The following is a 24,541-nucleotide window of genomic DNA, read 5'->3' as shown; positions in this document are numbered from 1 at the left end:
ATTTTATAATACAAGTAAAAAATATATATAAAGCTCTGGAAAGTGCTAACACATATTTATGGAATATTATGGATGGTAATTTATGAAATATTATGGATGGATGAGTAAATGGAATATTATGTGCGTGCTATATATGTATACACATATCATCAAGTATAAAATCATTTATATATAATTTTTATGTCGCGATGAAATTTGTTTTCTTCCGCAAAATAACGGCAAATTATGAAACATTACGCAACATTGAAAAGCGTGATGAACAAATTTTGCGAAAAGAAATAGCGACTGCTGCACGTATCTCACAGATATCTTTCATTCAACACAAAGGTGAAAAAGTTCTATTCCTGTTCAAAACATACCCTGCAGTCTGAGTCACAGACGGAAGAAATGACAGCAGGTCTTTTGTTCAACTGAGGGGATGTGTTTTATGGCTTACTCACTTTCCCGCCAAACAAGTACAGAGGAAGGAAGCGTCGTTGCCATAGTAACCAGGCTGTAGGTAGTCTTACAGATTTGAGTCTTTATCGCTCAACGTTCGTAGCGCCATCTGTTATTAAAAATCGACATGAGAAAGGGGTATTAAACGCTCTTAATGTTATGCGCATGCATTTAGATTTCGAACTATTTCTTAATAATTTGCTGTACATAGTAAATTATGGATATCATCTTTATTACTTTAAAACAAAAATTCAACAATAGCGAGGGATTTCATTATAAATTTAACATATTTTTACTGGAAAATAAATGCACAGAACAGCTTAGAAACACGTACATATCACTGCCGTAATGCAATGTTTTGAAGTCACAAACATGGACACCGCTTGTTCGGCGGAGTTTCATTCCCCGATAGTGGAGGAAACTGCGAACCCTCCCTCCTTCTATTCTAACCTCCTTGCTTTCTCCCCCCTCCCGATCTTTATCAGAAGTCGAGTAAAAAGATCTTGACACTCGAGAATAAAATACGATCTGTGTGTGTGTTCTATATACCTTTCCTTCGCACCTATGTTTGATTTTTCGCCCATCGGTGCAGAACGACTTAGCGGGTGCAAAACAAGACATCTGTCTACTTTGTCTCTCTGTCGTCGTCGGTGCGGTCGGTTTCCTCCAATGTGATTGTATGTCGACTGTAGCAATTAAGTTTTAATATTGTGATGTGATTAAATGTTTTTGCTATCAAAAATTGGCTCTTATGGCATGTTATGAACTCATCCTTAAAAGCACTGGGAAATTCCAATACGCATAGTTTGTTGTTGCACACAGCCGCAACCACGTGCAACAGTTATTTTCATAAGGTTTTATTTCATAAATAAATTTGATTTTGAAATATGGCATTTGAACCTATAAACATGTGTGGATACTGAAAAAAGTGATGAATATATAAGAATATTAGGCACAGCTTTAGTATTAGTCCTTTTTGGCGAGAAATTTATTTGGCGACATTTTGGAGCGATAAATGAAAAATTATGATAACCTTGGTAACCCTAAATACTGAGCTGAAAAACATACCGCCATTTCTGTCCACGTAACTTTAACGAATTTGATAGGTATCAGAGCTTTGATGGCAGGAGGGATAAATTGTGTGTTTTTCTTAAAGTTACTTTTGTGTTAGGAAAGCACAACATTTAAAATATTTTTTAAAAAGCCAAATTTTTGATAGTTAAAACTAGTGCTTTTAATATTACATGAGTCTTGATATTTTTGCATATTATTATAAACGCCCCCCCCCCCCTCCCCAAGGGAAAAAAAAAACATTTTCAGTAGCATGAGGTAAACTCTTGGTGTTTCCTTTGCTAAGATCAAAATTACCATGGTCTAAAAATACTTGTATACCTCATATTAGAACTATAGGGATGTGTAATTGCATGAATTCATAGGTTCAAATCAGGTTTCATTATTGCTTTTATAACATTTTCATAATTTGTCTGACTATAAAAAATTAGATTATGGAATATATTGCTTATAATTTAGAGTTCTCAAATTTTGTAAATCTTACAACCTAACAGCTGTATATGAATAACCTTCACTGAGTATTATTACTTTCATTAATAGTATATTGACATAACAGTCGACTTTTTATTTTAAATTTTATGCAAATTTTCTACATTACTTAAACATTTTATCTAACAGAAATCTGAATTTTTTTGTAATAAAAACTCTATAATAAAAGTAAGAGTACAATTTATATATAAAAATTTGACTACATGGCAAGCACTTAGATACTGATTTCAATGTCTTTAAATGTTATTATCATAAAGTTTAGATATATTCTTATTAAATTAAGATATACTTTTATTCTATTATAAAGTTTAGATGTACAGAACAGAAGGCACACTTTGTACTTACGACTCGGTCAACCACTTGTGGCAAGATAACTTATGATAACAATTAAGTTCAAATGTAAAATTTAAATTCAAATAAATTTGTAGCCCAAAGGCTGCACAAATCAATTTAATGCAAAGTTGGTTAAAAACTTAACTGGCATGGAATTCAACTATCAGCAATTATAATGCAAGGCTGAAGACTACAAATCTTTTCTTATCTAGCAACCTATTAATGTGGCCTCAAAAGGCAAAACACGGTTTGTTTTACAAAATAAAAACTTCATTTGGAGTCTGGTGAGAAAACGGATGGAGGAAATTGACAGTAAAGATCCCAAGAATGAAATAACTCTGGTTACAAAATAAAGGAACGTTACAATATACTTTGTTCCCTGATTAATTATTCAGTACATGAAATAGTGTAATGCATTTTTGTTTGCATCACATACAAATTATTTAGTTTATTTAAATGCTTTCCAAAACTGACAGGATTTTGCAAACATATTGACCATATTTTTTGACCTATAGATGCAACACTTCTTCTCTTCAGAAGTAAGATTTAGAATTAAGAAATAAGAAAATAAGAGAGAATTATGAATGGAAAATAAATACATATGCTGGCTAGCAGAAGAAGGATGCCTTCATAAAGTACTTTTTAAGAGAAATTGGCTCAGATTCACATTACATCTACGGAAAACTACTAAAACTCCCATATAGCCAGCCTGAACTACCACTGTTCAGTGGCTATCACTCCACCACTAGTGGATTCCAATGACTGTTCGAATTTTTCACAGAAATCATCATTTATGATGATTGTTGTATTATTACCATTGGTACAAAATTTACTCATTTATGATAATTTAATTTTAGCTTTTAAATTATAATCATAAATTACTTGTAATAAATTGAGGGATTAAAAAATACACATTTCTTAATATTTTTACCATTTACAATATTTAATCATAAAAAATATTTCTAACACTGGTACAAAACTTGCCCATTATAATTGAATTTGATTTCCTTCACTTTGAAATATTTTTTTATTTTCTTTTAATAACAGAATCTAAGAAACTAAAGTAACATATACTAGTTTGAAATGCATTTATTAACCTTTTGTAAATTTCATTATTCATAAACATAAAAATTAACCTTTTGTAAATTTAAAATATTAGCTAAGTACTAATATAATAAAACATAAATATGAACTAACTACTTAAAATATTAATGTTTAATACATTATATTTTGTAATTAAAAAACAACATTTTAAATTACATTTTGTAAATTTTTTAAATTTATTAAATAAAAACATTTTGTAAATTTCATTACTCATAACATAATAATTGTCATAAATTCATTTACAGTAGTGTTTCAAGAATTTATCATAGCAGTACTAGAAATATTGAAAATTAGAGAAAGACTGTTTATTCTGATTAAGAGCTTATTTTTTAGGATTGTTATTTAGTCTAGATCGGGTTTTGTTGACAATCCGCCATTTTTTTCCGATCTTCAAAACCGGGTCTACCTTGGCGACCGAAGTTTGTCGCCAAATAAAAAAAATCGCCAAAAGGACCAATACTAAAGCTGTTCCCGCTGGAATATTATAATGTTCAGTAAGTGTTCTTATTGAATAATAAATTCTGAGAGTCCTATGCTATAGGGTCTAAGTTTGCATAAAAATGCTTCAGTTAAATAAAAGAATTTAAGTAATTTCTACAGCCCTTTTTGTCAATACATTAAAGATTTTTTAACTAATTACCTTAATTAATTTTTAACCTCGCTTGCAGTTAGAACCATCATTAAATCCCTATTTTATTTAATCATTTCCTGAAGATTATCATGTATATAGATTGGCCTCGTCTTTGTAAATGATAATTATTACTTGCAAATTGTTCTGTTGCTAGTGAACTATTAACAACCCTTTCTATTACTGAGTTAGGGTAAACAACCTTCGCTCTTGCTACCGCCTGTATGGAGTATAATGCCTTACGGAAATCAGCGTAAAATGCTGGCACCTGAGCTGATTGTGCACATAACGTAGGTGGTGTGAATAGCCTCTTAGCTATTCGCACCGTCAGTACGATTAGCCACTGCGTGAATGCTAACCTGTTTTCGCAGTTTGGTGTAATTTCAATAAAAATGGGAGGTTGCCAGATTTGGCGAGATTTCGTTTCACTTGGCGAATGGACCGTAAACTGCAGCGTATGCTGTGCTTTGGAAGGCTGTAATAATTCCAAAAATATCGAAAGAATTCAAGAAGTTATGCATATCAGCACTTTTATAGAATTCAATCAGGGGTATAAAGGACTTAGGTAACACAGTTTATTATCAGAAAAAGAATATGAAGGTGTCAGCAGTTTTATAATATAATATGAGACTCAGGAAATCCAGTTTATAATCAGAGAAACAGCAATGTTTACACGGGTGGCAACATCCAATCTTACATACAACATCCATCTTTAACCCTTTCGGGCACTTTACCTTCTAAAGTCGGAGTTTTGATTAAAAAGAAAAAAAAAAAGAGGTAGGCAGTCTAATTAGGCCTAGAGGAGTACACAAGTAAAATTTTGTGAAGATAGCACTTATCGTTTTAATTCTGTGGGTGTGCCCAAAGTGGCACACTGATTGAATAGAGCTTCGAAAAGAGTGCTGAAACGGGCATTGTTGTCAATGAACTGACCGATGAGATGCAGAGAAACAAATACAGATTCTAAGTTGTCCTAGATTATCGGTGTGCCCGATCTGGGCACACCTAGGGTTTGCCGTTTAATTTTAAACAGGATTTCAAGGTAAAAGTTTAAAACTAATATAGAATAAGGAGATTAGCATACAGCCAAAAAAAAATAACATAGAAATTTCTTTTCAAACAATTCCTTTAATACCCTAGAAAAAATCTTGAAGATTTCTTTGAAAAATGAGGGTCTTAAAAACTAAGCATGGCAAAAATATATGGACTGGTTTGTGTTGAGCTGCCATCTACTATAAATAAAGAAGGTTCAGAGTAACCTATAAATCAATTTTCATTCAATTTTTCTATGCGTACAGAAGGAAATTTTTAGGTCTGTTCAGACTGGACACACTGTGCCGCAAAGGGTTAAGAAGATACCTATCTTGGCATAAAGGGAAGACTTAGTAGCTGTCACCGAACAAATTATTCTGGTAGCGGACATGCTAATTCAGAAATTTTAGTTGTGGATTAATGAAGTAAATGATGAGTAGTATGATGTGCTTGTTTGGAGGCAAGCATACTGGCATTAAAATAATGAGTTTAACACATCAAGGATGAGATATCTTGTTCACCAGAAATATTTTCTACGTACCAGCAATGAGATATCTTGTGTTCTACAATACATAATTTCACAGCACTGCAGCATGTGTTGATGCCTTAAGGAATAATTTTGTTGCAAAAATCAAAAGAAGATTCTATCACAGATTATATTCTGAAATATGACAATATACATGGGGTCGACAGACTTTATATCAGCTGTACTCATACTACTTATCACTGAACAGATTATTAAAGTGACACAAAAAAAGCTGTGCATGTGCATTTCAGTATAGCAGTTCATAATGCTCACTCACTAATGCATGTTGTACACTCAGTGGGAAACAATTTTGGATGTGTCTCCATGAAGAAGTGATCCATTGCTAAATTCTAGTGAATATAAGAGGTCACCATTTTTTAATTCTTATTTCTTATATGTCTCAAATTAATGAACATAACTTGAATACAGTATCTGCAACATGGAGTGTAATGTTCATTGACTCAAATGAGAAAGCCAATACCTATGCAAATCATACATACCAAAACCTGCATTATGGGCAGTGCCCTGCTATGAAAAATATCACAGCTTTGACAAAACCCAAACAAGACTTCATATTCATTTAAGCATTTTATTGTTAAAAATTAAATTCACAAGTTTTCCATTAATTTGCAAGTTCTTTTCCGCCCGTATCTTTAATGCAAGCAACAAGAGCGATGGATATGTTAAGATATTTAATATCAGTTTATTTTTTGATTAATTATAACAGTTTTTGTAAGTTTCATTATCTTAATGAGTCATAGTTATATGTTGCATAAGAAAAGATTAACGCTTCATCGCTTTTCCAAACTGTCAACATGATGTGACAAAGTGGTGACACAGATACTTGCCATCTCAAAAAATTTCTTGAGTACTTTGGAAGTCCATCAATCCCTAATTACTATTCCGTAATTTTAACCAATTTCGCTGCTGGATTATTTGCTAATGATTTAACACAACTGTTAAATTATATTTGTAATTCAATCTGATGGTTTAAAAATTTTAACCTTCTCTTTCTAAATAGTTCCAATACCAATAATACCAAAAGGTAAAGATCTGACAATCAAGCAGTTAGCAAAGATCTGACATAATGAAAATTGGTAATATATGGCTACGCTTCTAGAATTAATAGAACTAGAATTACGGCGGGTGTCATTTTGACCCCTTGATAAGATATCTGCATTTCTCTATATGATATTGTTACGTTTTTTTCTATGCTTCTTCTGACACCAGTTATTACATTACTTTCTTCCTTTACGTTCGTACAGGGTTCGTAGATTTGGAGTGAATGATGACGACACTTGATGTAGTATCGAAACACCAGTATTGTCAGGACAACTCCAAAACACGTTTTACAGTCATCGAAGGTCTACTATAAACACGCTGACACGATCAGCGACACAGCCTTCAGGTTATCAGGCTATCACGGTGGAGACAGCTTCCTGCAAAGCACCCGACTCTGCTTGGTCGTTCTCGGAACTCCACATACTCTCGAGACTCTCCACGCTACAACTCGCGATGCACACAACGACACACAAGCACAGCTCCTGACTCTTCGGTTCAGTCATTCCGAAAGCTCAACACGCTCTCTTGACGATGCACTAACAGACTCCTTCAGTGGACCCACTCGACACTCGTTACCCGGCTGTCAACTCGATCGACTCGCTAGACGAGGCACACACGCACTCGATGAAGCACACTGACTGACTGCAGACCAGCAGGGTTTATATAGCTTTCGGCTTGTGTTCGGAAACATTCTGGACTAAACAGGTAAGAATTCGTTCCAGAAGGTTCTCCAACCGTCCATGGTAGATCGCCAATTTTGTCGCCAAATGGGCGATTTTTCACCAAATGTGGCAACCCTGCCCTCCATGCTATTTTATTGCAAATTCTTTGCTTTATGGCAAACTGCTTTTCGAGGAAGCCATCTCACCATGCCTTTACATTTCGTAACAATATAATATATTTGTGAAAAAGGAATTAAAATAACGCAACTTATGACAACTACAGTTTATTTTAAAGAATATAGAGACTTTGCACATGTAGTCAAATAATGAACAAGCATTTAAATATTTTTATCGAAAAATGTTTTTTTTTTTTTTTCTAAATTTTCGATAGCTTACATTTTAGAAACACAGAAAATAAAATGTATAAATATTTACGCAAATTTTTCCAGAAAAACAGTGGTTTTTAATCCAAATATTAAAGTATTTTAAAACAAACTTTTTGCTATAAAGAGTACATAGAAATAGAAATATATAGAAATATTCTATTTACAGATAATATATTAGTCAGCGCAGCAATTAGCACACACGCTTATCTTTATATTTTTTGTGTACAATATTCACATACATATTTATTACAGTTGTCGCAAATATTAGAAGTTTTGTTACCTTTACATTTCCTTACTTGACATTTCTTCCTTTTTTTTTGATTCTATTGAATCTTGTCCATCCACAAAGCCACTTGAAGAGAGAACAAATTTGTTTTTACTAGATATATATTCTTCTCTTAGTTCTGCCAAACACAATAGAAAATCCCTTCTGCTGATATTTTCTTTCGTAACTTATTTATACATAATCCACGCATTTACGTGTGCTAAGTCCAAAATATTGTAGAATACATGTACTGGCCAACAGCGTGATGGTTCGTTCATGGAGTACTTTCTTGCCATTTACCCTGAATTTTGTAGAATTGAAAAACTGTATTACATCAGAAACCTTTTCATTACATTCAAATTCAACTGATGAATGGAGTGTACTTAACAAAATTACGTTTTTGTTCCTTTTACCTTGATATGATGTAAGTGTTATATGGTCATGTTTCATCACAACTGAAGAAAAAATCACAATTACAAAAAGTCAGAATCACAAGATGTTTCATCTCCATCTTTATCTGTAGAATTATTTTTGACTTCAGAACTGGAATCGGCATCAGATAGTTCTTGCACCAGTTTCATGATTTCTTCATGCGTTAGTCCTTTTCTACGCACCCTTAGTACGTCACTATAATAAATTCATGTAAATAGAGTAAAATTTTCCACTAAAACTTGTTATGAATAATAAACAAAATATTTACGAAAAATCTACAAACGTTCAGCTCATAATAATCTCTTTTCTCTGTTTTCTTTCCACAAAGAAAAGTATTGCACCTATTTCAAATCATGTAACTGGCAGATGTGAAACTATGCAGATCCACTATATTGTTTTCCTTCGTTTGTATTTTGTTTAGCAGGTGCAAATAAAAATAGTTTACAGAAGTAATAGTGTTTAGATAATACAATGGAATGTATTCACATTTCTTTTCTCTTAAAGGGGTCAAAATGACACCTGCTGTATTTCTAGGTATAATCATTTGTTAGGGCTAAAATAAAAATACGATTTTCTTGAAATCTTTACTATTTCGTAAATCGCAATGATTTAGGAAAAGTCTACAAATGATTAAGATATTTGCGAAAAAAAAGAAAAGCTATCAGAGATAAAAGTTCGCTAGGTGTCAAAATGACCCCTTCCGTAATTCTGGTGTTAAACTTCCCAGTGTTTATTACATGAGTAAATTGCATATGACTTTTATTCAATAATTACAAAATTATAAATATTTAAATGTTATATTTTTCAATTCAAATTTATGGCAATAAATTTCATATTCATCTGTAAATTAAAAATAAATAATGAATTTCACTCATCTATTTATTACATACTAGCAGCTATGCGGCCAGCCTTTGCCTGGCTTTTAAATGTACCGGGAAAATGCCTAAAGGGAACACCAAGCGTTAAATTTAAAAACTGTGCAGAATTTTACTTCATAAAAAATAAATAAATAAGTAACTAAAATAAAAAAACCCACAATTTTTTTTAAAAACAATTATTACATATTACAAGATTACGATGACATAAGCAATATCCCTTAATATTAATTTTGCTAATAAATAAATTAACCAACTTCCCATTGCAAAATCTTAAGAATTCAAAGGGTATAAAGGAAGTTAAGAACTTTGTTTCCTAAAAACATAATGCAAAACTTTTTATATAATTAAAACATAATATAAAACAATTACAATGAAATAAGCAATAAATCTCATATTTTCAAGAGCAAACAGTCAACAGTCCAGTATCTAAAGCAATGAATGAAAAACTGTTGCCAAAGCCACATTTCTAAAAAACTGAAACTATCATCAGAAAGCAATAACCAATCAAAATTGTGCTTTGTGGATAACATAATTAAAAATATACAAACCTCTTTGCCATTAGCTAATAAAGAGAGAGGGGGGGAAAGGAAATTCTTTCTGTAATGCCTTGTGAGACACATGCACATAGTTACATTTCAAAAGCGCCAGTGTCAGTATTAAACGGAGAAAAATTCAAATCTGTTATGTCACAACTGAGAGATTTTCTTAACAAAGGCCACCGTGCTATTTCTGAATTCCTGAAACATCTGTAGAAAAGCTTCTTCATATTTGAAACTGCTGTTTTGAAATAGTAAACATCAATTATGAAATTATTTTCCTGGTGAGTTTTAGAAGACTTCAAAAATTAATAAAAGTTTCTCATTCAAAGTCTTGCACATAAAGTGACTGTTTTCAAAAGAAATGACTTCTTTCGACAATGAAAAAATTGTGTTTCCTTTTTCCTGTAATTTATCGATAAGATTATTTAAATGAGACATATCATGTACTATGAAATCAAATTTTTGGACCTACTGATTGTCCCATTAACTCATGATACTCAACATCATTCTCAAGGAGAAATGTTTCAATATCTAACAATAAGGAAGCAAAATATTTTCTAAAGTTTCCTCTTGAAATCCAATTATTATGCAGTAGAAAATCTGCATATTCACTCTCCAGGTCATCGAAACACTCTTTAAATATGCAATGACAAAGAGCTTTAGCTACTACTGTGTAAATAATCTTAAATCACCAATTCAATAATATAGCAAATTTCTTCTGCAAATATCTGTGCACCAAGTGCTTCTTGATGAATAATGCAATGGTAAACAATGCCTCATGATTAATTTTTCATTCATAACAGAAGCCAACCTTTTCTCTATCCAGTCACAGTTTTTTCCTTTTATGTTGAAACTGAAGCAATTTTATTAAGTGAAATATGTTTCTGTGTGCGTTTAACGATAGTATTTGCAATATTCTTACCACGTGTTTGATCTTTCAGGGGCAATAATCCTTAAAGTTCCTCTTTAAGCCTCATACACGAAATACATCAAACAAAAAGGGAACTTACGCCGTATCATTTATGTCACAAGAGCTGTCAAAAACTATCGATAAAGTTGAAACCAATTTAAGATCTTTGATTAGCTAAATGGTTACATTCAAAGATATTTTCACTGTTTTATTAGATAATGGTAACTAATTTTTTAAAAATTTCTACACTGTTCTTCAAATCCCAGAACTTTTCGGATGCATTTATAATTGCCTGTCTTAGCAATCTCTTGACTTACAATAAAGCTTGCAATATTAACATTGCTGGAAGACTGCCCCAAAAAACTAAGTACAGAACTTTATTTTTCTTGACTCTTTTGAAGTTCCTACACTGTTTCCTTCCTCACATCACCAACAGGATATTTCTTTCCTGTGAAATGGCATGTGTTTAGTTGACAAGTGTCTCTTCAAATTTGATTTTTTATTATGCATCAATTTTTCATGACAGATAAAACAGGTCGTAAGAACATTTTAGCTTTGTATAAATGCGACTGATTTGATTCATTCAACTTTATATTCAAAGTTTTTGTGTTTCTTTGCTGCTTTGTAATCATGTCAAATAGGTGGCACCTAAAAACATGTTTCTTTTACAACAATAAAAGTAGCAACATCAAGTTATAAAAACTTATTAAACTGATGGCAAAAATACCTGAAAGATCTCCACCTTGAAAGATACAAGTAACTTATTAAGTCGAGTAAATACTCTCGTGTGACATTTTGGTCCTTACCTATGTGCACACTGGTGGACAAGCTGTGACTGACTCGCTCTCGTTCAATGTATTAGTTGTGTGCAATACTGTATTATGTGTGTGCCTCCTCCGGCCACATATCCTGCACCTGCCTGCTTTACATCAAGCTGACTGACACCTGCACATAATCAAAATCAAATTAAGGCAGAGCTGCTCTGAATAGGCTAAAGAGCCACAAGTGGCTTGCTAGCTGTGGTTTGCTGACCACTGCCCTATAAAGTAATACTTTTATCAGTCAGGATCACTTTCTTCATTGCTTCCATTATTATTATTCTTCTTTATTTAACAAACTGTTAATCCTTAGGCTTTTCCACGTTTAATATATGTTTCTCAATGTTCAAGAAATTTACTGAAAAACATGTTCTTCCTCTCTTTTTATCCAGAAATGGACATCAACTCCACATTCTTCTGTTTTAATAGAAATAACAAAACAGCTTACTTAGGAATGTAACATAAAATAATACTTTAGTGGACTAGATTACAATAGCAAGAAAACAAGGAAGATTAAAGAACCTGATAAATTGAAGATAAGTAAGCACTGGCCACTGCATGGCACGTGACTGATCCTACAACTACCTCTGATAGAATTCAACTCGTAGCAACAGAAATCACCCACTTTACATGGTATTTTGTTTGCTCTGTAGCTTAAGCTCTGCTTCTAAAATTTAAATCACTACCTTGCTCTTATGGTTGCTGGTATAGAATAAATGGCAGAAAACTCAAAACTTCATTAATGTAATGGCAGAGAATGGAATACACTGCAAACACAGGGAAACTGAAGGGACTAAGAAAAATGAAAACTGCAGGAAAACCTGAATTCTACGAATGTGAAAACAGGTATATGGTGGATTTGTTATTATCTAGATGCAGGCATGTGAATAAACAGGTTTTCCTAAAGCTCTAATGATACTGAAATGTGTATTAATATCAAAACAAATATTAATTATAACATAAGCATTATTATTAACCTGCAATATTAAATATAACATTAGGATAAAAAAAATCATCATTTTAAAGCAAAACATTAAACTGTAACACAAATCAGTAAATCAAAAAGATTAGACACAAATACAGAAAGAGCTAAAAATACAATATTTACAGAAATTTTTATTCAGAAGTATACTTTTACACTTTACACAAATTATTCTGCACAATGAGCACTAGAAAGATACTTTTTCATTTGCTTCATTTATATATTCACAATTTTTACATGTGTATTACAAAAAAAATTAAAATTCTTAAACCAAAATAATTTTGATCAAACAATTGCATTCTATTTTGCTAATAAAAACAAAACATAAATGTATACTTATATTTAACACAAATTACAGCAATTTTCAAAACAAACTTAAACAACCTACAAAACATATTTCTAAATCTGAATTAGAAATAGTTGAGGAGTTCTTTCTAATTTTAAACATAAATAATGCCGTTACAAAAAAAAAAAAAAAAAAAAAAAAAAAAAAAAAAAAAAAAAAACTTTAAAAAAATTAATAAGGCATGCATATAAAATTCATATATTACAACAGTAACACTTCTATTAAAGTTAAGTTTGACTTATACTTTCCCTACTATGAATGAAGAAATATTTGCATAGTGGTTTTGAATCATTGATAATTTAAATACAAATTATTTCTGAATGATTTAATTTTCAGTAGCTGTCAGACGATTTCAACTAGGATTTTCAAACAGCACCAATAATATTTAAGTCAAAATTAGATGTGATACTTTATTCAAAAAATTTCTTTAAATAGAATAATGCTATTAAATCATCCGAAATTAAAAACACAAATATATTTGGAAAGTAAAGCAAGAAAATCGCTTTCAGAGATAATACAGAAGAATTTCATTGTGATAAAATTTGTACAGTAGGTACTTACAGATATTACATATTTAAACTGGTATTATATAATTTACATAATAATCAGGCAACATACTTCAATTACAAATTTTCCTAAGGATGCAGAAAAATTATATACCATGTTTTAGAGAAAATAAACACTGAGAAAGTAAACTGATAAAATTATTACGAGATCAAAAATTGATCATCAAAACTCTTCCTGGTGTTGTAGTGAAGACAAAGTTCAATTTTCTAAGGTCTGCAATATTAATTATAACATCCTGTTGGTTATACAGAAAAGTGATATTTCATTCTTGGAACAAATTTAACTGTAACTTTTTTAATCAGTAAATTTTTGACATATAAATTATTTCAAGTTATTCAAAGCAACTGTATTCTTGTAAATAAAAATTTTAAGACTTATGAATATTTCATTGTTTATAAATAAGAAAGATTTAAAATCTAATTTTGTATAATCCTTATAAAACAATAAAGTTTACGAGAAAATTCTTAAATATTTTGATGATTTTGAAATTTGATAAAAAATAATATATCAGGAATAATAAATTGGAATATCTGCACTTACGTACTGAAATTTTCGCAATACTTTTGCATATCAATTCATTGACAGACAGGCTTTCATTTCTACTTTGTTAAAAGAAATGCCCCCCCCCCCCCGATATTAAAACAAAGTAAGGAAATGTGTCCACTAACTATTTCCCAAATTGCTAAATAAATGAATTTATTAGTAATTAAATTTCCAAGATCAAATTATCATTATCAATCAACATAAGGTGACAGTCAGTTTGATTTCTCCTTTTTTCATAAATAACATTGTACATTATAGTAATACACAATTATACCATACACAGCTTAGGAAAGCTAGAGTTTAGTATTACTATATTTCCAAGGGACAATGCCATTTAACTACAACAATCTGGTACCTTAAAAAGATGCATATTTTGAAGGACTTTTATAATAATAATAATAAAATTTATATCAGTTTGATCTAGTTAAGTCAAACATAAAAAATATAACTTGCTTTGATTTTTCTTCTTATTCTCATAAATTGCCATTTTAGAATAAGGAGAATAAGAATCTATGACAGAAGGTTATTTGCTCAGATAGGAATAGAATTAACAAAAGTTAAAAACAGAACAAAAGAATCATATGTATCTTCCTTTGTACAAATATTTACACATAGATAAAATGCTTCCAACGTAAAATAACATATGGTACTGATATAATAAGAATTTGTTTCATTATACTGGCATTTTAATAAAGGAAACAGAGATACAAAACATGAACATTCATTTTTATGATGAAAAATTAGACGTTAAACTTGAATATAAATTATCCATTACATAAATAAATACCACATCATTTGTCTTATATAATACCTATACATTTTGAAGCTTTAGGGATGAGATTCTTCATCAAAAATTGATATTTAATCAATAACATAAACACACATTACAATCACTAAAACAAACAAATTTATCTAAATAATATTTAGCACCATATTTATGGCCTGCTTTACAAATAATAGTGGTATACTTTTCCAAGTTAGTAAATATTATATTTACTAGCTTGGAAAAGTACTTCAATTTCTTCTTTTACTAATTTTATTAATTAAAAATCAAAAGGAAAAACCTGGCAGTATACACCATTTCTAAGTGAAATAATTTAGCAGATTACTGATTTATATAATTTTACTCTTATGTATAATTTTATATTATCTCCTCTAAATCTTAGAAACAAAAAACTGAAGTTATTAACTTTTTAATATTAGAATATTACTCCGATTTGCATCTGTGAACCTATTCTTACAAAAAAATATTCATAAAATTGCAGACTGAAATTGCCAAACAAAGGATATTTGAAACTTCATTACTAATTTGACAACAGCTGCAGTCAATTATGAGGGTCATGCCAAAAGTGACACAAAAGCCAACCTAACTCACTTGAATGACATGGATTGTTAAACTTCATATATGATTAGAATGACTTTCCCTCTACACAAACACATTATCTGCAAGTAAATTAATAATGTATAAAAAGTACTAACAATGTAACATCATTGATTTTTGATAAAAGAAGTATGCAGTCTATCCAACATCTAAAGGTTGCACAGTGTTTACAAAGGCAATAACATTGACAAGAAAAGCACGCACGTGTAGGAAGAACTTAAAAAGAAACCAGCAATGAAGGAAAAAAAAACACATACACAATATGAGGTCATTAAAACTGCAATCAGAGCCATAAATCTTCAAAAGATTCTGAATTGGTCCAGACAGAGAATTTATGAGCTTTTGGTAAATACAACACAAATAATGGAAGACATTAAGAGATGATGCAATAACACAGAATTTCAGAATGGCTGTTTATATCATGAATAGAGCACCATTCCCCTTGGTTTTATGGAATGTGGCTATACCTGCGAGCAATATAATCAGACATTCCAAAAATTTCTAGACTTAAACATGATCAATATGCACCTTTATAATGCATGTTCTAATATATATTTTTTTTAAATGCTAGAATTAATGCAACTAGCAAAGTGGGCTGGGTAATGGCTTCTCAACCATTCTAGAGACTTGATCTTGTGACTCTAAATTCCTCTGTCCAATAAATAGGAACAACTTTTTTTAACATAAAGCAAGTGGCTCTAGAGAAGTAGGTAAAACAATGCATACATGAATTTTTCCAAAAAGGATTTGACTGCTGATTTAAAGATGGCATAACTGTATTGAATTTAATGCAAACTATGACAGATAATATGTTCTTATGGGGGGGGGAATCACTTCAACAACACAAGGGGTTAAAATGATCTCTATCAGTTAATTAAAATGCTGAGCCAACTTCTGTATTACTTTTGGCACAGTCCTCTATATTTGCTATTTCTTTAAAAATGTTTCTTGATTTAAACTCATAAAACAAAACTATTTTATTACTGCCTGTTAGCCACAGCACAGATCTTACATCTCTTGAATGGCAACACTTGTCAGGTTCTAAGAATAACAATGCCTAAATGGCATAAATAATAGCTTCCCCTCCCCAAATTAAAACAATTCTACTACTGATGATATTGGTGAAGAGGAGGGAAAAATTATATACAAAATATTTTATAGAAATGTTTACAGCCTAGTACAACAAATGATACTTTTATGTAGATCTTTCTATTTGCAGCAAATATTACTTGAATTGACTCACAGGTATTTTCATTTGATGGAATTATCAAATTTTATAGGAAATAAACTGAGTTTTTAATTCACTTATTTAAAGAACCTACACTGTAGATTACCTTCATGCAGAAATCAGCAATTAACAATACTGACAATGTGCATAACTTTTACAATGCTGATATTATACTTTTTGCTGATCTCTCACATTCAGATATAAAATTATATTCACATGATTTCCAAATTGCATTAAGACACAAAATTCTGAAGACAAAGTAAATGAAAGGATGAATCAATCAAATAGCAATAAAAGCATAATAGCATACTGATACGAAGAGATATCAAATTTGAATTTCATTTGTAACTGAAAACGTTTCTGCTTTTTAAAGAGTAAAGGCAATATCTATGATGTGACAGAAAAAGTTCTCCAAGTATTTCGAATAGACACATTTGAATTTTTTAAAAAAGAACTACAGTGGATGGACAAAAATATGGAAACACCTTGTGAAATGCATGTTTGAAAAGAAAGATTGATTTTAATGCAATATGTAGGTGGCGCTGGCGTTTTTGACTACTGACGCCACCTATACAACTTTGTAAATGTGCTAAACAGTTCAGTTGTTGTCAGAGTACTGTTGTGTGAGGTTGTCATTGCATTATGTCAGAGTTAACAGACTTCGAACAAAGGCAAATTGTTGGAGCACGTATGGTAGGTGCTTCCGTAAGCAAGGTAGCCGAGGTGTTTAGTGTTTCAAGAGGTACTGTATCGAAGATTTATTCCGCATATTTGAAAAGCGGAAAAACATCATCTGCTAAATCACAGCGCGGACGAAAGTGTGTCCTGAGTGATCGTGACAGATGATCATTAAGGGCAATTGTGACGAAAAATAAGAAGACCACAGCTGCAAAAGTTACTGCTGAAATGAATGTTGTGTTACCGAACCCTGTGAGTACCAAAATAATTAGAAGGGAGCTTCATAAACAGAGAATTGCTGGCCGTGCTGCAATTGAGAAGCCACTCATCAGTGATGCTAATGCCCGTAACAGGAAAAGGTGGTGTTTAAGTCATAAAGCCTGGACTATAGAGCAGTGGAAGCGAGTAATATGGTCTGACGAGTCTTCTTTCACATTGTTTCCCACTTCTGGCCGAGTTTACGTCTGGAGAACGCCATCTCAAGCCTATAATACAGACTGCTTGTTGCCAACAGTGAAACATGGCGGGGGTTCTGTTATGGTTTGGGCAGCCATATCGTGGTTCTCTGCTAGCCCCATGATAACTGTGTCAGGGCACATGACTGCCAAGACTTATGTTAACATTTTGGCCGATCAAGTTCATCCCATGGTACAAACTTTGTTCCCCGATGGTGATGGTGTCTTCCAAGACGACAAAGCCCCTGTTCACACAGCTCACATTGTCCAGGACTGGTTTTCTGAGCACGAGGATGAGTTGTCCCATCTTCCCTGGCCACCACAATCACCAGACCTGAATATTATCGAACCTTTGTGGTCTACATTGGAACGGAAAGTGCGTTCTCGTTATCCACCGCCAACATCGTTATCTGAACTTGCCACCGTTTTGCAGGAAGAATGGTATAATATTCCCTTGGCAAACATACAGGAACTGTATTTATCCATTCCGAGAAGACTGCAAGCTGTTTTGGATGCCAACGGGTTTCCTACACCATATTAAGCAAAGAAATATGTTTTTTTAAAGGTGTTTCCATATTTTTGTCCAACCCTTGTATATAAGAACTTTTTTTAATAGTTATTTAATGCATGTTACCTTATTTTCCAATTTTTCTTTTCAGCAATAATTTGTTATATGAATGTTGGAAATATTTAACAAATCTTCTTTTGTATGAAATTTATAATTTAGAGGCTGTTTGTAAAATATTAAAAATTTTTGTGAACTGTTGATTTTATTTAATGAAAAATTCTTACTGATTTTGAATTCTTAGTTGGCTTATAGTTTTATTTTAGTGACTGGATTTTATCCAAAACATCATTAGCACTACCATGAATAACAATAGTGCAAATGGATTATCCTGTAAATTTTTACAGGAAGTTCCAAATGCTACCAATTATACAATGAAACAACAATATTTTTTTCTCTCTTTAAACTGATATCAAGGATAAGCTAATGGCTTATTGCAGTATTCTTTGCACACAAACTATTTGAAAGCTATTGAATGTAGGGAAATAGCAGTGATTTTCTTATATTATACACTGTAATTGTTAATCTTTAAATATGAAAAACCAAGAATTTTTGAGAGGTGTTTTTTTGGGGGAGGCAATGTGGAGGCACCACTTCAAAAGAACTCTAAACTAATTTAAATTCAATTTATAATGTGTGATTCAAGTCATTCAACTATTCATAATATGATTCTGATGTAAAATATATCACTATTTAATTAGATATTCATAATTGTATGGACTTCCACTAATTCCATTTTGCAATTTTCTTGGATATTTACACATTATCACATCAGCTGTGAAAGTTGGCAGAGATCTCATCAGAATTGCACCAGTCACTTCAGTGGCATTCCGAGCCAAACTTTTACCTGCAACTCTTACAATAAAACATTTGCCAATCTCTCTGCACTATCTACCATATAGCAACTGCGGTGGAACTAGATGACACACTTTGTTTTTGTGCTTTGTAAAGAAACTTCTGTCAATTTTACTATATCTTTAGACCCTCCAATTTTACCAGAAGTTCTGCTTAGAACACTAAGAGTTCAAACTTTCTAAAAGTGACTATTTCAATTTATTATTATTTAATTGGGCATATCCAGCTGTTCTTTCCCCCTTCAAAATAATAATTCTCTTGATCAGCCCAAAAATATATCCAAGTGCAGTCACAAATGTAAGTCTACAGCCATCAAATTCTTCAAAATGCAAGGAATAGATAATTAACAAATAATTTTTATCCTTGTTCAGAAAAATGGAAGATGATTTACTGAGAAACACTTGGGGTTAAAAAGGAAAGCATTAGATGCTATGTGTGTTTTGTGATGTAATGCTTATCCACAACTGGTGCTAAATCGTGCTGCTTGGTGATAGTTACATGGTCAACTAGATAATACGTAATATACTTTCTTCGCTTTTACACTAAGAAAATTCTGAGCACAGACGAAAAGATTTAATTTATCACGCGATTTTTAAATATGATGAAAATAAAATTAATCCTGAATGAACATATTGTTGGCTGGAAAAATTTAGTAATATAGCCTAAACTGAAGTAAAACTAAATGAAATACATATATGAATGTATTAAACATTAGCTGAATCTTAATAAAAAATTCTATAAGTATCTAAGCATTCATAAAACTAAGACAATTCAGATATTAAATTTACTAAGAAAATTATGCTGAAAATAGTCAGGAAATGAAATATAAACAATTTAAGTTTTTATTGATTCGATAAATTTCATTTATTGCTGAAAAATATTTTCCTTAGTAAAGGTTAAAATTTTTTTAAAAAGGAAGACAGATTGAGTGATCTACTGAAAGACAAGGAGATGTCACACACAAAAAAGGGGGGGAAGCTGGCAGCTAGAAGGCATCACTAGAATAACAGTTTTCACACATTTAATAATGCTTAAATACCATACTTATCTACCAAAATTTCAATACAGAAATCAAAATAGTATGTAATAAACAGAAAGTGCATAAAAGCTCTCTACCTATCAACATTTAAGCCTTGCACTCGAGAGGTGACTCTCAGCCACCACTTGATTTGGTGCAATAACTCGAGAGGTGACTCTCGACCACCACTTGGTTTGATGTGATAATTCAAGCCGTAACGATATTCGTTTACGCTTGGTTTGGGCAATATCGATTCATGACTGTATTCAATAATACATGCATATAAAATAACCAACAATCTTTAATCTTAACTAGGTTTTTAAGATTTGTTGTTATACATGTGTCTTCGACGTTAGTTCGAACTCGACAGTCGTGTCAATAGGAATATTATTTTCAAAGTTAAAGCCCAATGATAAATATGATGAGGAAATCACTTTAAGTGAAAATGAATTCGACTTTTCTTTAATGAAGAACGAAATCACGTATGTGCATAGACCACTTGACGATAGAGAAAATGAAAGCAGTGATGAAGATAGCAATGAAGTAAAAGGTGTAAGAAGGAGAAAAGTTATTGTAATAGAATAGTGAAAATGAAAGGGACAGTGATGCAGTAGGAGAGAGAGAATTCAAAATGTGCACAGAATTTGAAGAAATACTGCAAAGAATACCATTTGTATCCAGCATAATAGGCACAAAGTCGCAAGTATCTTCAAACATAAAAGAACCTTATATTTCTTTTAATTATGGGTGAAATCATTGCAAATTAGCTGTAAGACATTCACTAAATATGCGGAAAATCGTCCCGAGTTACGGATTCATCCAAGCGAAAAAGGACTTGAATGCAAAGAATTAATAAATACAGCTTAACTTCGTTAAGAGAAAAAATTATGAAAACAAAAGGGAAGCGATTAAGAAGATACTATAAATCTAACATTAATTTCCAATGACAGTCAAGGGGACTGAACAAAGGACATAAAGCACTTTTTAGAACACCATTTATTACGTCTGCCTTGCCAGTACCTAAATGATAAAGGTCAATAAATACTGGTAATTCAACCCTGCTTCAAATCCTGACAAACAGGCTAGCTATACACACAATTTAGTCATTTTTCCCATGTGTAACATGAATGTGATCAAAGTTTTCTACTGTGGCTCAAATTCAGACTAATATGGTAAATAAACACAACAAGCATTTTGATTGCAATAAAACACAATTTCTGTATCTATTTTTATTTTGACAGGGAGAGATTAAGAACATGCAAATTAAGCAAATGCATATTAAATGCTGCAAAAGTTAAAGTACAACAGCCATTTGATTACAATTTTTCAGCAAGAAAACATCTAATGGTCAAAACTTTAACAAAAAAATTAACATCAAATGTATTTTGTAGTTTCTCTTACACATACAAAATTACAAAAGCAGAAACCTACAAAAACAATTTCATATAAATGATCAAACTTCAAATCTTAATTGGAAGTAACAATAAATCCTCCTGAATATTTAGAATTTATTTATTTGCATAAAAAAATGTCTAATTTATGAGAAAATACATGGAAAACTAGAAATCTATCCAATGACTAAAAAAATATCCTTCTCGTCATACAAGGAAAATACATGTTTCTTTTCAAAATAAAAATAATTTAAATGTATTCTCACCATATGCATATAAGAAAATTCACACATGCATGCATACACTCACACACACAGGGGAAAAAATAAAGATGTTCAATATTTATGTTTGAAATTTACTTCTTCTTAATAAAGAAAATCTTTCACTAACTTTGTTTTTGTGCACAGTCCTGATTTATACATACATACAAGGAACACTTATAATTGGATAACTGGCACACAAAACCTCACCGTTCATGCAATAAAAATAATAATAATAATAATAATAATAATAAATAATAAAAAAAAAGAGACTACCTCACAAAATGAAACAAAAATTATTTTTCAGTACACATTACAATAAAATAACAAGCTTTCATATTAAAATATTATAAAATAAATTTACATGGTATATTTGTTAAAACAGGGAAAAGAAAAAACAATAACAATGTTAACCTTTCAAATTCATAAAACAACATAAAAACCAATGTCTGATTAGTCATAGCTCAAAATGCATTTCTAAATTTACTCACAATATATACAAAAACATGTCTTAAAAAATTTATGTACATAACAATTGAAAAAATAGCATATTAAGCACTATTATTCTTGTCATAATACAAACACAGGGCAAAGCACTTTTAAACCTATCCAATTAGGAAGCATATCACATATTTGCTGATATGACACTTAAGACTGGCACTTTTAAATAACAAACATTCCTTATTATGCTAGGAAAAGTATTTATTTGTTATTTTATTTTTACACGCATGTCCAGGTGTACTTTTCCAAGCTGTGCTGCAGTTCTTCAAATCACTTAGTTTACTGTGAGCTGCCCTGTACAAAGAGTTCATTGTTCTGAAACTCAACGCATTAGGCTTAATGAACAACTCTCAGAGCTTTCAAGAACAAGTAATGCTTTTCATCTATATCTGAAATTCTAAGGTGTAAGGATGACACTTCTCAACAACATTTTTTGCCAAAGGAAGAACTCAATACTTAGTGTGATGAGTGACAAGATTTGGCAATATGGAGATAACATAATCTGTGACTTTAAACAACTTCCCAAGTACTCTAATTTCATTTATACCTGAGTCTGAAATTTCGTGGTGTACCTTTTTCCATCACACTCGCAAACCAGGCAGCGACATCCACATTTGCTTTTTCATACCTTTTTATAAAATTATGCTCCTAGAATAAAAACAGACAAGTTACGATTGAACTAAAATATCATTAAAACTTGTTAAAATGCTAACAATTATTTGATGTTAAAGAAAAAGGAAAGAATGAAACTTTATTTTTTCTACCAAAAAGTACACAAGTATATTTAAAAGATGAGACACAAGAAAAATAATTTAAAACTTCTTAACACACATTTATTCAAGCCAAATTACTATATTTTGAAATTAGCAAACCCCTATCTTATGCAGTCAAATAGTTTAACTCCTCCTGGTGTCCTTATTTTTATCTGGGTTTAAATTTCAGCAAACGTGCTGATTGCATGGTGTTTTTATGTCTTCCCTATGTGTAATGTAAATGTGAAAAGTTCTCCATGAAGGCAGATTGCCCTCAATTAATCAAATAGCATGATTCAAAAATAACATACAGTAAACTGTTGTACAATGAGTGAGTTGCATCCTAAATATGCATTCTACATAGAGTAAAATCTTATTATGCAAAGTTAACATGCTACAAAAAAAAGTGCTTTAGATATAATTCAGATTAAGAAAGTATGTATAATTTAAACAAACCTAGATATTTTTCTAGTTAAAAGGGGGGAAATGAAACAAATATTAATTCAAAGAATTTTTATTACTGCTTTTTAAGTACGTGACACAATTCTTCAAAAAGCTAGTGATTTTCGGTTGGGACAATGACTGACACAACTTTTTTAAAATTTTGTAGCAAAAAAGGCAGAATTTTTCAATGACTCATAAAATGTCCTTTTCTATCTTCATTTGGGTCAATCATCATTGCAAAATAAGACAATTTTGTGCCTTTTTGAAGAATTCATTTAATTTCTTGTAAGTTCAAAGAACTGTACATACTTTGTTATAATTGCTTTCGCTGTCAGCTGGTGATTTTCTAGCTAAAAAGCTAGTGATTTTCGGTTGGGACAATGACTGACACAACTTTTTTAAAATTTTGTAGCAAAAAAGGCAGAATTTTTCAATGACTCATAAAATGTCCTTTTCTATCTTCATTTGGGTCAATCATCATTGCAAAATAAGACAATTTTGTGCCTTTTTGAAGAATTCATTTAATTTCTTGTAAGTTCAAAGAACTGTACATACTTTGTTATAATTGCTTTCGCTGTCAGCTGGTGTTATAACATCATCAAAATCTTTTATTCATCACTGATTAATTCTTTGACTCCCCTTTTCCGAATCTGAAAAGTCCTTAGCTGCCATTTGCTTTGGTTTCATTCATAACTGCTGGGATCTTTTAAAATTGTTGATAACTTTTGACCAGAGCTAATACCAGTAAATCTTCACTGTTGATGAAGGAATTTTAAACTGCATATGAATGAAATTCTAGCATTGGAAAATTAAACAGAAATAATTAAGACAAGACTTATATGTGAAACCGTGTTCTGAAAATTCATGTTTGGCAAGAGTGTTCAATATTTTTAAACACAACAATTTGTATAATTCATTTATTTTCATAATCAGCTATACTGGGAATAATGTCTAAATTCAGTTATACGACATTTAACGCAGAGTTATTTCTTCTATAAAAAC

General features: G+C 31.3%; 1 protein-coding gene and 1 long non-coding RNA gene across 2 annotated transcripts in view; one reads left to right on the top strand and one right to left on the bottom strand.

Annotated features, from left to right (window-relative positions):
• Nucleotides 1-1,040: 1,040 nt before the first annotated feature.
• LOC146999170 (uncharacterized) lies at nt 1,041-8,881 on the top strand. Its single transcript, XR_015041627.1, has 2 exons — nt 1,041-1,115; nt 6,887-8,881. It is a non-coding gene; the product is annotated as an uncharacterized LOC146999170 (long non-coding RNA).
• Nucleotides 8,882-12,669: 3,788 nt separating this feature from the next.
• LOC118204925 (dual specificity mitogen-activated protein kinase kinase 7-like) overlaps nt 12,670-24,541 on the bottom strand; it is an 89,830-nt gene continuing 77,958 nt past the window's right edge. Inside the window, exon 10 of the mRNA XM_085818249.1 lies at nt 12,670-22,991. Within this exon, the coding sequence (XP_085674375.1) occupies nt 22,881-22,991 (111 nt within the window). The 3' untranslated portion in view covers nt 12,670-22,880. The remainder of the gene's footprint in view (nt 22,992-24,541) is intronic.

The sequence above is a fragment of the Stegodyphus dumicola genome, chromosome 1 (assembly GCF_044657685.1).
Source record: "Stegodyphus dumicola isolate Sdum_Otavi_A_Nest chromosome 1, ASM4465768v1".
Taxonomy (NCBI): Eukaryota; Metazoa; Arthropoda; class Arachnida; order Araneae; family Eresidae; genus Stegodyphus; species Stegodyphus dumicola.
The sequence above is the reverse complement of the archived record's forward strand: the minus strand, read 5'-3'. Positions and strand labels throughout refer to the sequence as shown.